The sequence below is a fragment of the Pleurodeles waltl genome, chromosome 7 (assembly GCF_031143425.1).
Source record: "Pleurodeles waltl isolate 20211129_DDA chromosome 7, aPleWal1.hap1.20221129, whole genome shotgun sequence".
Taxonomy (NCBI): Eukaryota; Metazoa; Chordata; class Amphibia; order Caudata; family Salamandridae; genus Pleurodeles; species Pleurodeles waltl.
The window spans coordinates 1,023,025,058-1,023,038,534 of record NC_090446.1 but is presented as its reverse complement, the minus strand read 5'-3'; the positions used below and the strand labels follow the sequence as shown (position 1 = coordinate 1,023,038,534).

The following is a 13,477-nucleotide window of genomic DNA, read 5'->3' as shown; positions in this document are numbered from 1 at the left end:
GACACTGTAGCCATTGTTGCTTCCAGACACAGGTCACAACAGCACTTGCAGTGTAGGTCCTCTCCTCTTGAAGGTCAGGTATCAAGTGAGGGAACAGACAGAAAATGGCGGTGATGTCCGTGGAGGTGCGTACCGTCACCACAGGTGTACATCATCATTGGCTCCTGGGACCCATAGGGCCCAATGTTAACCAATGCAGAATTGTGCCGCGGTCTTCGACTGCCTACCGCAACGGTGTTGTGGCGGGTTCTTTATCCCGGGTCGAAGGGATATTGGATTAAGACGGCAGACGCGTACTCAAGGGGTTAACTAATTTATTTCCGTTACGGTTCTAAGACAAATTTATCTACTTCTCACAATGTCAGGGTTGATTTAGTCTCTCAATGAAAAAATAATAAAGTCCCTTGTTTATTTATTTTCTCTTCCAGGGTTCGAATAAGGATCCTGGTGGGGTCTGGTTCGGCTTCAGGAAGATTCTGCTCCTCCCATGTATCAGCGGCCCAGGTTCCCAGAATAAAGGAGAAAAGAAAAACAGGTAAGTGGGGTTTAAATAAATAGGTAAAGTTATTTAGGTTTAATAGGGAGGTGGGGGGGATATATAGGAGTGCAGGGAGGTGAGGGTTACTTTTTATCACGTCCTTCTCCCTGTCCCAGTGCGTTCGTGTAGCTCCCCTTTTGGTTTGGTAGCAGTTATTTAGGGTCGGGTCTCCGTGAGGTTAGAGGGTACACTGGTTTCCCTTTTTACACCTTCTCCCCCTCCCTATAGGACCTCAGCCCTTTCCCCTCAGTTCCCCGTAGTCCCCGTAAACCCCGTAGCCACCCGGTGCCCCACTCCCACTTGCGGTACGATCATACCTCGGTAGGCCACGCCCCTCCAGGGACGCGGCCGGCTTCCTGACGGTCTCCCGACTTTGCCGGCTCAGGGGCGGGAGGCTCCCTGCATATCGTTCCTCTTTCACAGTGCTCGTCTGCTTCGCGGGGACTCGCGTCGTTGGGAGGTATGGTTGGTCGTTCGTTCTGCTCTCTCGTTGCTCTCTGCGCGTTTCGCTCCTTCTCGTTTCCCGGGTTTCCGGCGGCCTCCTTATTTTCAAAATTCACTCTGGCGTACATGACGTTTGACGTCATGACGTCCAGAGCTCCTCGGGTGCCCCCGGGGGATCCTTCGTCAGTTTCTGCGCCTTCCTGAAAACCGGCGTCGGGAGACGTCCGGTTACAGGTGTAAAACGCCAGCGCAGTTACCTCATATCCCCTTGTCCCACCTTACAGGTCAGGCAGCCGCCATTTCAGGAGGCCACATGGGTTGAATGTTAACTGCGTCACACCTATCTAGGCCGGGAATAAAGACAGATACCGGCACATTGCGGATTAATAAAGTTTCTGCAAATAACAAATTGTGATACCTCAGTGTTGGATGACTCTCTGCTCGCTGTTCTCCTCCATAGGGCACGTCCGCTGGGGTAGGTGATGAGATGGCGGCATCCTCCGGTGTACAGACCCCTGGTGGACCTGTCGACAATGGAAGAGAGACACATCCTAGTCCGACAATGGAAGAGAGACACATCCTAGTCACATACAGACTTGATTGTGCAACAATCCAGGAACTGTGTGCCCAGTTGGAGCCAGACCTGATTTCATCTATCCACCATCCCACAGGAATCCCCCCTCTCGTGCAGGTCCTGTCTGTACTCCATTTCCTGGCCAGTCGGTCTTTTCAAACAACAGTGGCCATGGCATCAGGGATGTCTCAGCCAATGTTCTCTAATGTGTTGTCAGCCCTGCTGAAACACATGCGCAGCTACATCGTTTTCCCTCAGGTGGAAGATTTGCCCACAGTGAAAGGTGACTTCTATGCCCTGGGACATATCCCCAACATCATTGGTACCATTGATGGGACACATGTGGCATTTCTACCCCCCGCAGGAATGAACAGGTGTATAGAAACCGGAAGAGCTACCATTCGATGAATGTGCAGATGGTGTGTTTGGCATACCAGTACATCTCCCATGTCAATGCCAAGTATCCTGGTTCTGTGCATGAGGCTTACATTTTAAGAAATAGCAGCATCCCTTATGTGATGGGACAACTCCAGAGACACTGTGTGTGGCTAATAGGTGAGGGCAAGGTCCCAATACAGTTGACATAGGTGTCTGGGTATGGGGCTGTCCTAAGGTTTCCTGTGTGTCTAACAGATATCCATCGACATTTGCAGGTGACTCTGTTTACCCCAACCTGTCATGGCTACTGACCTCAGTGAGGAATCCCAGGACAAGGGCAGAGGAACGCTACAATGAGGCATATGGGCAAACTAGGAGAGTGATCGAACGCACATTCGGCCTCCTTAAGGGCAGATTCCGGTGCCTCCATCTGACAGGTGGCTCCCTATACTACTCACCGAAGAAGGTGTGCCAGATAATTGTGGCCTGCTGTATGCTCCATAACCTGGCTTTGCGACGGCAGGTGCCTTTTCTGCAGGAGGATGGTCCAGATGGGGGTCTTGTGGCAGCTGTGGAGCCTGCAGACAGTGAAGAAGAGGAGGCAGAAGTAGAGGATATCGACAACCGAAACAACATCATCATGCAATACTTCCAGTGAGACACAGGTAAGAAGATGTAACTGCTTCCCACATCTCATACTGTTGTTTCAGCTAGCATAAGTCTGTCATTTTCACTCAGTGAATGGACCCTGACTTGTCACTTTGACTTTCCATTTCACAGATCTGGGTCCCACTTTGTGCCCTCTGCTCTGTTTACTCCTGGCCTACAGCTGTGTTACATTGGTATGTGAACAAGTAAATTACATTGCTATATTCCATATGTGAGACCTGACAGCCTTAGGGTGGTCACCCCTAACTTTTTGCCTGCCTCCCTCCACTTTTTGGACACTGTTTTTGCTGGCTTTTAGACTCTGCACACTTTACCACTGCTAACCAGTGCTAAAGTGCATATGCTCTCCCCCTTTAAACATGGTAACCTTGGATCATACCAAATTGGACTATTTGATTTACTTGTAAGTCTCTAGTTGAGTGCACTATATGTGCCCAGGGCCTGTAGATTAAATGCTACTAGTGGGCCTGCAACACTGGTTGTACCACTCACTTTTGTAGCCCCTTTACCTTGTCTCAGGCCTGCCATTGCAAGGCCTGTGAGTGCAGTTTCACTGTCACTTCGACTTGGCATTTAAAAGTACTTGCCAAGCCTAAAACTCCCCTTTTTCTACATATAAGTCACCCCTAATGTGTGCCCTAGGTAACCCCTAGAGCAGGGTGCTGTGTGGGTAAATGGCAGGACATGTACCTTTGTAGTTTAAAGCTCCTAAATTAATTTTTACACTACTGTGAGGCCTGTTCCCTTCATAAGCTAACTTTGGGGCTGCCCTCATACATTGTTGAAGTGGTAGCTGCTGATCTGAAAGGAGTAGGAAGGTCATATTTAGTATAGCCAGAATGGTAATACAAAAGTTGGATTTAGTATTACTATTTTTAGAAATTGCACTTTTATAAAGTGAGCATTTCTCTGCACTTAAATCTTTCTGTGCCTTACAATCCACGTCTGGCTGGGTTTAGTTGACAGCTCCTTGTGCATTCATCAGACACACCCCAAACACAGGGTACTCAGCCTCACTTGCATACATCTGCATTTTGAATGGGTCTTCCTTGGGCTGGGAGGGTGGAGGGCCTGCCCTCACACAAAGGACTGCCACACCCCCTACTGGGACCCTGGCAGACAGGATTGATCTGAAAGGGGACCTGGTGCACTTCTAAGCCACTCTTTGATGTCTCCCCCACTCCAAAGGCACATTTTGGTATAAAACAGGGCCTCTGCCCTACCACCTCAGACACTTCCTGGAGAAAAAACCTGAACCAGATCCTGCACCCTGACAAGAATGAACTGCCTGGCTGCCTAAAGGACTCACCTGACTGCTTTCTACAGAGGACTGCTGCCTTGCTGTTGCCCTGCTGCCTTGATGAACTCTTGCCTTGCTGCAGAAGTGCTCTCCAAGGGCTTGGATAGAGCTTGCCTCCTGTTCCCTGAAGTCTCAGGACCAAAAAGACTTCTCTCTTTCAACTGGACTCCTTGTGTGGCGGAAAATTTGACGCACAGCTTGTTCCGCTGTGAAAAATTCACGCACGCCGACCCTGAAAGGCGCCGCTCGACTTCGCGAGGAAAAGATCGACGCAGCACCTGCGGTGGGACCGGAAATTCAACGCACGGCCCATCTGGACAACGCCGCCCGACTTCCAGAGAGGAAATCAACGCAGTGCCTGCAGTGAGGGAGAAAATTTCACGCACAGCCCACCGGAATGACGCGCAGCTGGACAACAAGCCCAGGATTCCACACACAGACCCCGGGACGTCTGAAAACCCCATGACCCACAGAGACCTTTCTGCACACCGGAAATCGACGCAACATCTTCCCCGTGTGAAAAATAACGACGCAAGTCCGTGTGTGAAGGGGCGAAACCGACGCACACACCATTTTCCACACCTCTCCTCCTCTGTGGCCCTCTGCGGAGATTTTTCACTCCAAACCAGGTACTTTGTGCTTGAAAGAGACTTTGTTTACTTTTTAAAGACTTAAGACACTTCATATCACTTTTCAGTGATATCTTTACAATTTCTTATTTCATCTTTTATCGTTTTGACCTGCAAATATCCAGATAAATATTATATATTTTTCTAAACACTGTGTGGTGTATTTGTGTGGTGCTATATTGTGTTATTGTATGATTTATTGCACAAATACTATACACATTGCCTTCTAAGTTAAGCCTGACTGCTCAGTGCCAAGCTACCAGAGGGTGGGCACAGGATAATTTGGATTGTGTGTGACTTACCCTGACTAGAGTGAGGGTCCTTGCTTGGACAGGGAGTAACCTGACTGCCAACCAAAGACCCCATTTCTAACATTGGTGATCAGCGGTGAGGATAGGACTTGTATTTGTGCAGTGACATACAGTAGCTAAGTATTTCACTACCTACCCACAGTTGAAGGTCAACTTGATTTTTCTCTCTTTTTGCAAATTTGTTTTTCCTGACAATTTTCTAAACCTAAATCCTCACTCAACATGTCTCTGGCTGTGTCTCAAGCAGGAGATTTTGACCTAGCTCTGGTGGAGACATATACTGTCAAACAGCTAAAAGAGTTCTGCAGGGAGATGAGTGTACCCACCCAAGGGGCATCCAGAAAGGAGGACTTTCAAGTGGTGCTGAGGGCCTGGGCAGAAGCCCATTTAGAAGAGAATGCTGAGGAGGAGGAGGAGCCAGAAGACGCCCCCCAGAGGATTTTTTTGCCATCTGTGGGTAATGTTACCACTGCAATTGTGCCCCCTTCCAGACCAGGGAGAAGTGTCTCTGAGCAAGGCCTGACCGCAGAGGAAAGGAGAGAAGAGAGGGAGTTCCAATTGCAAATGGCAAGACTGAAAATTGAGGCTCAACAGGAGGAAAAGAGGGCAGAGAGAGAAGCCAAGCAAGCTGAGGCTGAAAGAGCAGCCAAATAGATTGAAGCTGAAAGAGCTGAAGCTGCAGCTGAGAGAGCCTTGGCTGAAAAGAAACTTTTGTTGGCTCATGAACTGAGTCTCAAGGAGCTGGATCTTAAGGCAAGACAGTATGAAACCAGCAGTAATGGTGGCAGCATACAGACAGGACCTGCTGGAGAAAAGAAGGTTCGTATACCCAAAAATGTGGTGCCCAGTTTTGTGGTGGGAGATGACATAGATAAATGGTTAGCTGCTTATGAAGTTGCACTAAGGGCTCATGAGGTTCCTGAAGGGCAATGGGGTACAGCTATGTGGACAGCTATGTGGAGTTTTGTGCCACCTTTGGGGAGGGACACACTTCTCACATTGGATAGGCCAGATCAAAACACATATCCACTTCAGAAAGCCATTTTACTTGCCAAGTTTGGGCTGACCCCTGAGAAATACCGTCAGAGGTTCAGGGACAGCACCACACTATCCACACAAACATGGGTAGATTTCTTTGACTTTTCCAGTAAGGCACTGAATGGATGGGTGCGGGGCTGCAAAGTAGATGATTACACAGGATTGTATCATTTGATTCTGAGAGAGCATATGCTTAGTATTTGTTTTACAGAGTTGCTCCAGCACCTAGTAAACAGTAAGCTGACTGATCCCAGGAAGCTTGCTGGGGAGGCGGACCTCTGGACTAATACAAGAGTGTCCAAAAAGGTATTTGGGAGGGACACCCACAAAGGTGGTCAGGGTTCCCATCAGAAGAAAGAGGGGGGAGAAAAACGTAAAAACAAGGAGTTCTCAAAAGGCTCCCAAAATAGTTCCAGAGGGAGTAGTGGTAATCAGTCCCGGTCTGATTTTCAGAAGAAAGGTTTTACTGACCATAAGACAAGGAGGTATGTACCCCACTATGCAGAGTGCAATAAGTATGGGCACTCTGAGGGCGACTCCAAGTGTCCCAACAGGGCACAGACCCCCAAAGGAGGGCAGACACCTGGGTTGACTGCTTTCTACAGAGGACTGCTGCCTTGCTGTTGCCCTGCTGCCTTGCTGAACTCTTGCCTTGCTGCAGAAGTGTTCTCCAAGGGCTTGGATGGAGCTTGCCTCCTGTTCCCTGAAGTCTCAGGACCAAAAAGACTTCTCTCTTTCAACTGGACTCCTTGTGCGGTGAAAAATGTGACGCACAGCTTGTTCCGCTGTGAAAAATTCACTGCACGCCGACCTGGAAAGAAGCTGCTCGACTTTGCAAGGAAAAGATCGACGCAGTACCTGCGGTGTGACTGGAACTTCGACGCACTGCCCACCTAGACAACGTCACCCGACTTCCAGAGGGGAAATCGATGCAGCGCCTGCCGTGATGGAGGAAATTCCACGCACAGCCCACCGGAACGACATGCAGCCAGACAACAAGCCCAGGATTCCACGCACAGACCCCGGGGCGTCTGAAAACCCCGCGACCCACAGAGGAGACCTGTCGGCGCACCGGAAATCGATGCAACGACTTCCCTGCGTGAAAAATAACAACGCAAGTCCGTGTGTGAAGGGGCAAAACCGACGCACACACCATTTTCCACAACTCTCCTCCTCTGCGGCCCTCTGCTGAGATTTTTCACTCCAAACCAGGTACTTTGTGCTTGAAAGAGACTTTGTTTACACTTTAAAGACTTAAGACACTTCATATCACTTTTCAGTGATATCCTTACAATTTCTTATTGCATCTTTTATCGTTTTGACCTGCAAATATCCAGATAAATATTATATATTTTTCTAAACGCTGTATGGTGTATTTGTGTGGTGCTATATTGTGTTATTGTATGATTTATTGCACAAATACTTTACACATTGCCTTCTAAGTTAAGCCTGACTGCTCAGTGCCAACCTACCAGAGGGTGGGCACAGGATAATTTGAATTGTGTGTGACTTACCCTGACTAGAGTGAGGGTCCTTGCTTGGACAGGGGGTAACCTGACTGCCAACCAAAGACCCCATTTCTAACACCATAGTTATTGCAATTACACATTTGTGAAAGCACAGACTGACTCCAGATTGTTTTGTGATTGAAGTGTGTTTATTCCTGTGCAAATAAGTGGAGGGGGTTGTAAAATGGGGTGGGGTGATGGTGGAGGAATGTCCATGGCAGAGTCCAGTCTATTTGTGCATTGTCCAAACGGGCATAGGAAGTGGAGAAATGGCAGTTTAAGGATGGACAGGGTGACATAGTGGGAAAGAAGGGTGACATTCAGGGGGGTCTCATTTCCTGGTGGGGGTCTTGGCAATGTTCTCTGTCTTGTTTCTGGATCTCAGGGACCGTTTGTGGGGTGGTTCTCCATCTGCAGGGGGTGGGGTGCTGGTGTCCTGTTGTTCCTGTGGCGGTGCCTCCTGTTCACTAGTGCCGGCGGAGGTGGAGGGCTGTTCATCGTCCAGGCTAGTGTCAGGGGCCCCTTGTTGTGCCACTGTGTCCCTCCTGGTGTTAAGAAGGTCTGCCAGCACCCCTGCATTGGTGACCAGGGTGGTGTTAATAGACTTCAAGTCCTCCCTGATCCCAAGGTAGTGTTCCTCCTGCAGCCGCTGGGTCTCCTGAAACTTGGCCAGTACCGCTGCCATGGTCTCATGGGAATGATGGTACGCTCTCATGATGTTGGAGAGTGCCTTGTGGAGTGTCGTTTCCCTGGGCCTGTCCCCCCCGTCGTACAGCAGTCCTCCCAGTTTTCCTGTTATCCTGTGCCTCTGTCCCCTGAACCGTGTGCCCACTGCCACTGCCCCCAGGTCCCTGATTTTCTTGGGTTGGTGGGTTTGCCTGGGTTCCCTGTAGTGGTGGACACACTGCTGATTGACGTGTCCTGGGGACAGAGGGATGGGCCCGCTGGGTGGGTGCTGTGCTGGTGTTTCCTGAGCGGGGAGGCTCTGAGGTGGCTTGTGACAGTGGCAGGGGAACCGACTGTCCCGAGGTCCCAGATGGGCCGGGCTGACCATCTTGATCCAGGCGTGCAGAGCTGCTGTCATCACTGTGGGCCTCTTCTGTGGGGGACTGGATATGTCTGGCACCTCCTGTCCGGTGACGCTGGGTAGGGGTCCTTTTGGGGTGTAAATGAATAGTTATTGCATGTGTGTGCCATCGTGTGCAATGGGTGAGTGATCCTCTACTCCAGTGCTTGCATTATTGGCTTGGTCCTTGTGTGATTGGTGATTTTGGGCCATGAGTGAGTCTCTGTACTGGACATGCTTTGGTGATGGGTGTCCATGCATTGGTGTTACATGCAGGGCTTGGTTTTGGGATGTGTGGGTTGTGTTGGTGGGGTATCTGTGGGGTGTTGGGGTGATGGGTGTGAGGGTGAGGAGCGGAGTATGTGATGGCATGCAGGTAGGGGGGATACAGTAGTAAAGCTTTGCCTTACCAGAGTCCAGTCCTCCTGCTACTCCTGTGAGGCCCTCAGGATGCAGTATTGCCAAGACCGGCTCCTCCCATGTTGTTAGTTGTGGGGGAGGAGGTGGGAGTCTACCGCCAGTCCTCTGTACAGCAATCTGGTGTCTGGATACCACGGAACACACCTTCCCCCGTAGGTCTTCCACCTCTTCCTGATGTCATCCCGTGTTCTTGATGCTGTCCCACTGCGTTTACCCTGTCGACAATTCTTTGCCATAGCTCCATCTTCCTTGCAATGCATGTCTGCTGCATCTGTGATCGGAATAGCTGTGGCTCTACCCGGACGATTTCCTCCACCATGACCCTGAGCTCCTCCTCAGAGAACCTGGGGTGTTTTTGAGGTGCCATGATGTGGTGTGGGTGATGTGTGAGGTTTTGTCTGTTGTGATGTGTGAGGGGATGTGTTGGTGTGTGTTGTTTGAGGTGCGTGGATGTTGTGTAAGTGATGGTGTTGTGTGTCTGTGGATGCTGGTGTTGTTTTTGGTGGTGTCTCTCTCTTGCCTGCTTTCACATTTCTGGTAGTAAGGGTTTGTGGGTAATGTGGGTGTGTGTTTTATAGTGGTGTGTGTGTGTGGATGTGGTGTGTGTATGTGTATCAGTTGTGTGTGTTTTTAATTGTCCATTGTAGTTGTGTTTTGTAAATGAGTGTGTATTTTGAGCATGGCGGTGTGTACTGCCAATGGTTTATCGTGGTTGAAAGACCGTCGCGTTGATATGTGGGTCGTAATAGTGTGGGCGTATTCTTGTTGGCGTGGCGGTGTCGGTCTTGTTATTGCCAGTTTATCACTGACCTTTGGTGTGGCGGACTTCTGTGGGTGTCTGTAATGTGGCGGATTCCGAGCTGTGGGTTGTAATACCTGTAGCGGAATTCCGCGGTGGTATGTTGGCGGTCTTCTGCACAGCGGTAAGTGGGATTTACCGCCAGGGTTGTAATGAGGGCCAAAGTGTACGACTTTTGCCTGCAACCTCTTCCTGTAGCCTTGAGAAAAGCACAGTGAGAGAAATTTCTTTTTTAAGAACGCAGTGCTGACGTAGGGGAAGAACAGCTAGATAGAGAAAATAAAACAAGACCGCAAATGTGGCTAATGTTAAAATAATTAAATAAAGGTGAATAAATTATATGTAGGTTAAAGTGCACAGTGACAGGCCTAATTTGCTAAAATAACCCGTTTAAAGCTATAGCTAAAATGGCTACACAACAATGGTTCGGTTTTGAAATATCGTCACTGCTACTCTCTAAGACGCTTCTTGTACAGGGAATTTAGGAAAGACTACTGCCTCATATAGCATAGAATTAAAGTCATGAAAAGAAAAGAAAGAACATTTTGTCTTGCGTTCTTTGGTTTCTTTTCTTTGTTTTCAATCAGAAATGTATTTTTATATTTAGATATGCACAATATATTTCAATTGTACTCTTAATTTTATTGAGTTGAAAACATGCATTGTTAAGAATGTAACGTTCTTTTGTATTTATTGATCTGCATTTGCACAAATCAATGAATACAGTTTACTTTTATTCCGATCTCCTCAATCATCACTTGCAGAATAGAGAAACGCTGCAAACAATGCTTGTTTACCTGAAAATGAACCATACTTGTCATCTAGCCCCGTAACCAAATTCTGGATTTTTTTAACTTGTCAATAGCATGGACTGAACGCCGTTGAGCAGTGTAAAATATAATGAAAAGCTCTATAAAACGGTTTATAAGAAAATCATAAACAAGCTATTTAACACAGACCACCACAAAAGAGGGCCTCAAGCAAAAATGTAACACATAAAAAACAAAGCTAAAATGCAACTCATAAGTGCACCTTCCATCTTCAGTGTATTTCCCAAGTGAACATTTACAGCCTCTTTTACTAGAGCAGAGGTTCATAAGATGCCTTTAAATTTTAAAGAGTATTTTTAGAGACATAGCCTAGAGTGATAGGGAAACACTGTGCAAATGGATATCTGACCCACATTGGTGATACACATAGTACATATGGATGTTTACAGTATATGTTGATAAATGTTATGGTTGGGACAGAGAAGATGCTTGTCTATGGATGCGAGGAAGAAGGTTTCAAGGTCTTTTCTGAGGTCCTAAAGGGGAGAGGATAAGGTGTGTCTAGCAGCTATAACAGCTCAGTCCTTCACAAACTTACCTTGTCAGCTCTAAAAATAAATGCAAATGTGGATGCCTTTTAGAAGATTGTTTATACACACAATTAGACCCACGTAGCATTTGGTCGGGCCCGATTCATTATCAAGAGAGCAAGATTCAGGGCAATAAGGCCAAGAGAAACAGAATGGTCCATGGTTACTATGCTTGAGAAGCAATAGTTCAAGACAAAATTAAGCATTCAAAAAGATAAAAAATGGAGGACTACCCTTGCCTATGGCATAACGCATCACATTGAGTACACATGGCCAAGATGTCTCTTAGGCACATAATTACATGCTGACAGTTTTAGAACATAAATAATAACCACTGATTGTTTTTCAAAATACAGAATATGAAAAAAACAAAATGTGCATTGTCTTTAGAGTATTACCTTATGGCAGTCTGCATTTTCCATGGCAAAGTAAGGGGGCATTCCTGTTACAATAATTCCCAGCAGTGCTGCTTGAAAATACAATTCAAGTTTGAAAATGGTCTCTGTGATTTCCTAAAAAACAAATAAGTATTTGCTGCATGAACATAGATAGATGCAATACTAATCAATTAAATATTAACAGGTTGAAATAGCTTTTATTAATTGGTAAATCTACTTTAATCCCGTCAATATAATGACCGGAACAGTACAAACTCCAAATGGTAATGCGCCCTTTGACAAAAAAAAAAAAAAGCAACAATATAACTTCATCGAGGCAGTTAGACTTCTATTCTAGCCTACCGACTTTGGGATTAACCATTTAATCATGTAGAAAGCACATACAGTTATATTAACCATGAACACGAGTAAAGGGCGAGCCTTGAACGGAGAAGCGTATGGGTGCCAGACTGATCGTTTCTACCGCTCCAAAATCAGCAGACATTAAACAATGACTGGATTCCGATATCGGATGGACTCCTGCCACACATGAGAAAAACAGAGATCTGTATTAAACGCTTTTAATCGTGTTTTTTCCTCTCATTAAAGACAACGCGCGCATCCTAAAATGGCAGCATCCCACTTCCGAATCGTGCGCGCTACTCGACTGCACTTCTTGAAGATTACTGAATAAAGATTGCACACCTTGAGCTTAATCTCCCTGGAAAATGGAAGCATGTACTTACTTACTATGTAAGTCATATTGCCTGCGTGAAGAATACAAGTCGATTATCTGAAACACGAGAAGCCTGACATTAAAATGGTGCCCATGCAGAAACTAAGCACATTTTTCTTCCCTACTATGATCAAAATATCAGTGAAATAACTGTGAATAACAACAAACTACTGTTCACAACATTTAAACTTAACAATGAAAACATTCCAGGGAACTCGATATTTGATGAACACTAAGCATGTCGGAATAGACAAGACATCACAGTTCAGTTGCGCAAACCTGTATTTCAGAACTCTCTAGGCCCAGCCTTGTTGTTGAGGTAACACAAAGGCTAGACAATCCCAGTGATTGTGGTACCTGTGCAAAATTAGTACTCAGTCTGTGTTTGCTACTCCCACAAAAACAACATATAATTGTCATTTACAGCTGACCTTTAACTCATCCTATCACTCAGGATCACCAGAACTTAATATGGCTGAGAAGGAACCTACAACTCATGTGAAATGCTCCTAAACAGAGCCAATCAATAGTAAGGCTGATATATACAGTACAATGGATATGATTCTCAAAAAACTGTTGAAAGTGCACGACCTAGCTAAATCTACAAAAATAAACACAGACTCCATGCAGCTTGAACTAACGGCTATCAGGACAGATATCAACACTGTCAACAACAAACTATTAGAAGCAAAACAAAGAATCAGTGACCTGGAAGACATCAAGAATAAATCTACCAAAGACCTTCTCTCTTTACAATCTATAACGAAAGAATGAAAAAATACATTGCTGATTTGGAAGACCGAAATAGGAGACGTAACTTGAGAATATTTGGGATTCCTGAAGGATCAGAAAATAATAAGGCCCCCCCATTTTGTGTGTTTCCTTCCTTGAATCTTGGTTACCTCTAGTTACAGGCCTCCAATTTGACAGAAATTTGAACAGGAAAAGGCAAATAGGGTTCAAACTTTCAAACAATTCTTTTGGGCCTCTGACTAAACCCAGACCAATAGTTTGCAAACCTCTGCATTTCTAACATGCCAAAGCAGTCTTGCTCCACATGCGTAAAAATAACCATACTAACTGGAACAGACTACTCCAAAAACGACAGTAGATACAAGAAAAGGTTTCCTGGCTATATGTGACAGGCTTAAAGATATGAAAATTCAATTTTCTTTTGCAGGTCTGGCAAAGTTCAGCATCACCATGGATGGAAAGCACCAAATCTTCGATGATCACAATACTTAAAAAACGTTCCTAGATGAACTGGCGTGACAATAAATTGAAGTATCTAAAACTTTGTCAAACAAAAGAAAAACCTGACTCTTGTCCC

General features: G+C 46.4%; 1 protein-coding gene across 2 annotated transcripts in view; it reads right to left on the bottom strand.

The window, feature by feature from the left end:
- ABCA5 (ATP binding cassette subfamily A member 5) overlaps nt 1-13,477 on the bottom strand; it is a 1,006,180-nt gene that overhangs the window by 319,724 nt on the left and 672,979 nt on the right. For both annotated transcript variants that reach the window (XM_069199839.1, XM_069199840.1), the window contains exon 23: nt 11,433-11,546. In XM_069199839.1, the coding sequence (XP_069055940.1) occupies nt 11,433-11,546 (114 nt within the window). The remainder of the gene's footprint in view (nt 1-11,432; nt 11,547-13,477) is intronic.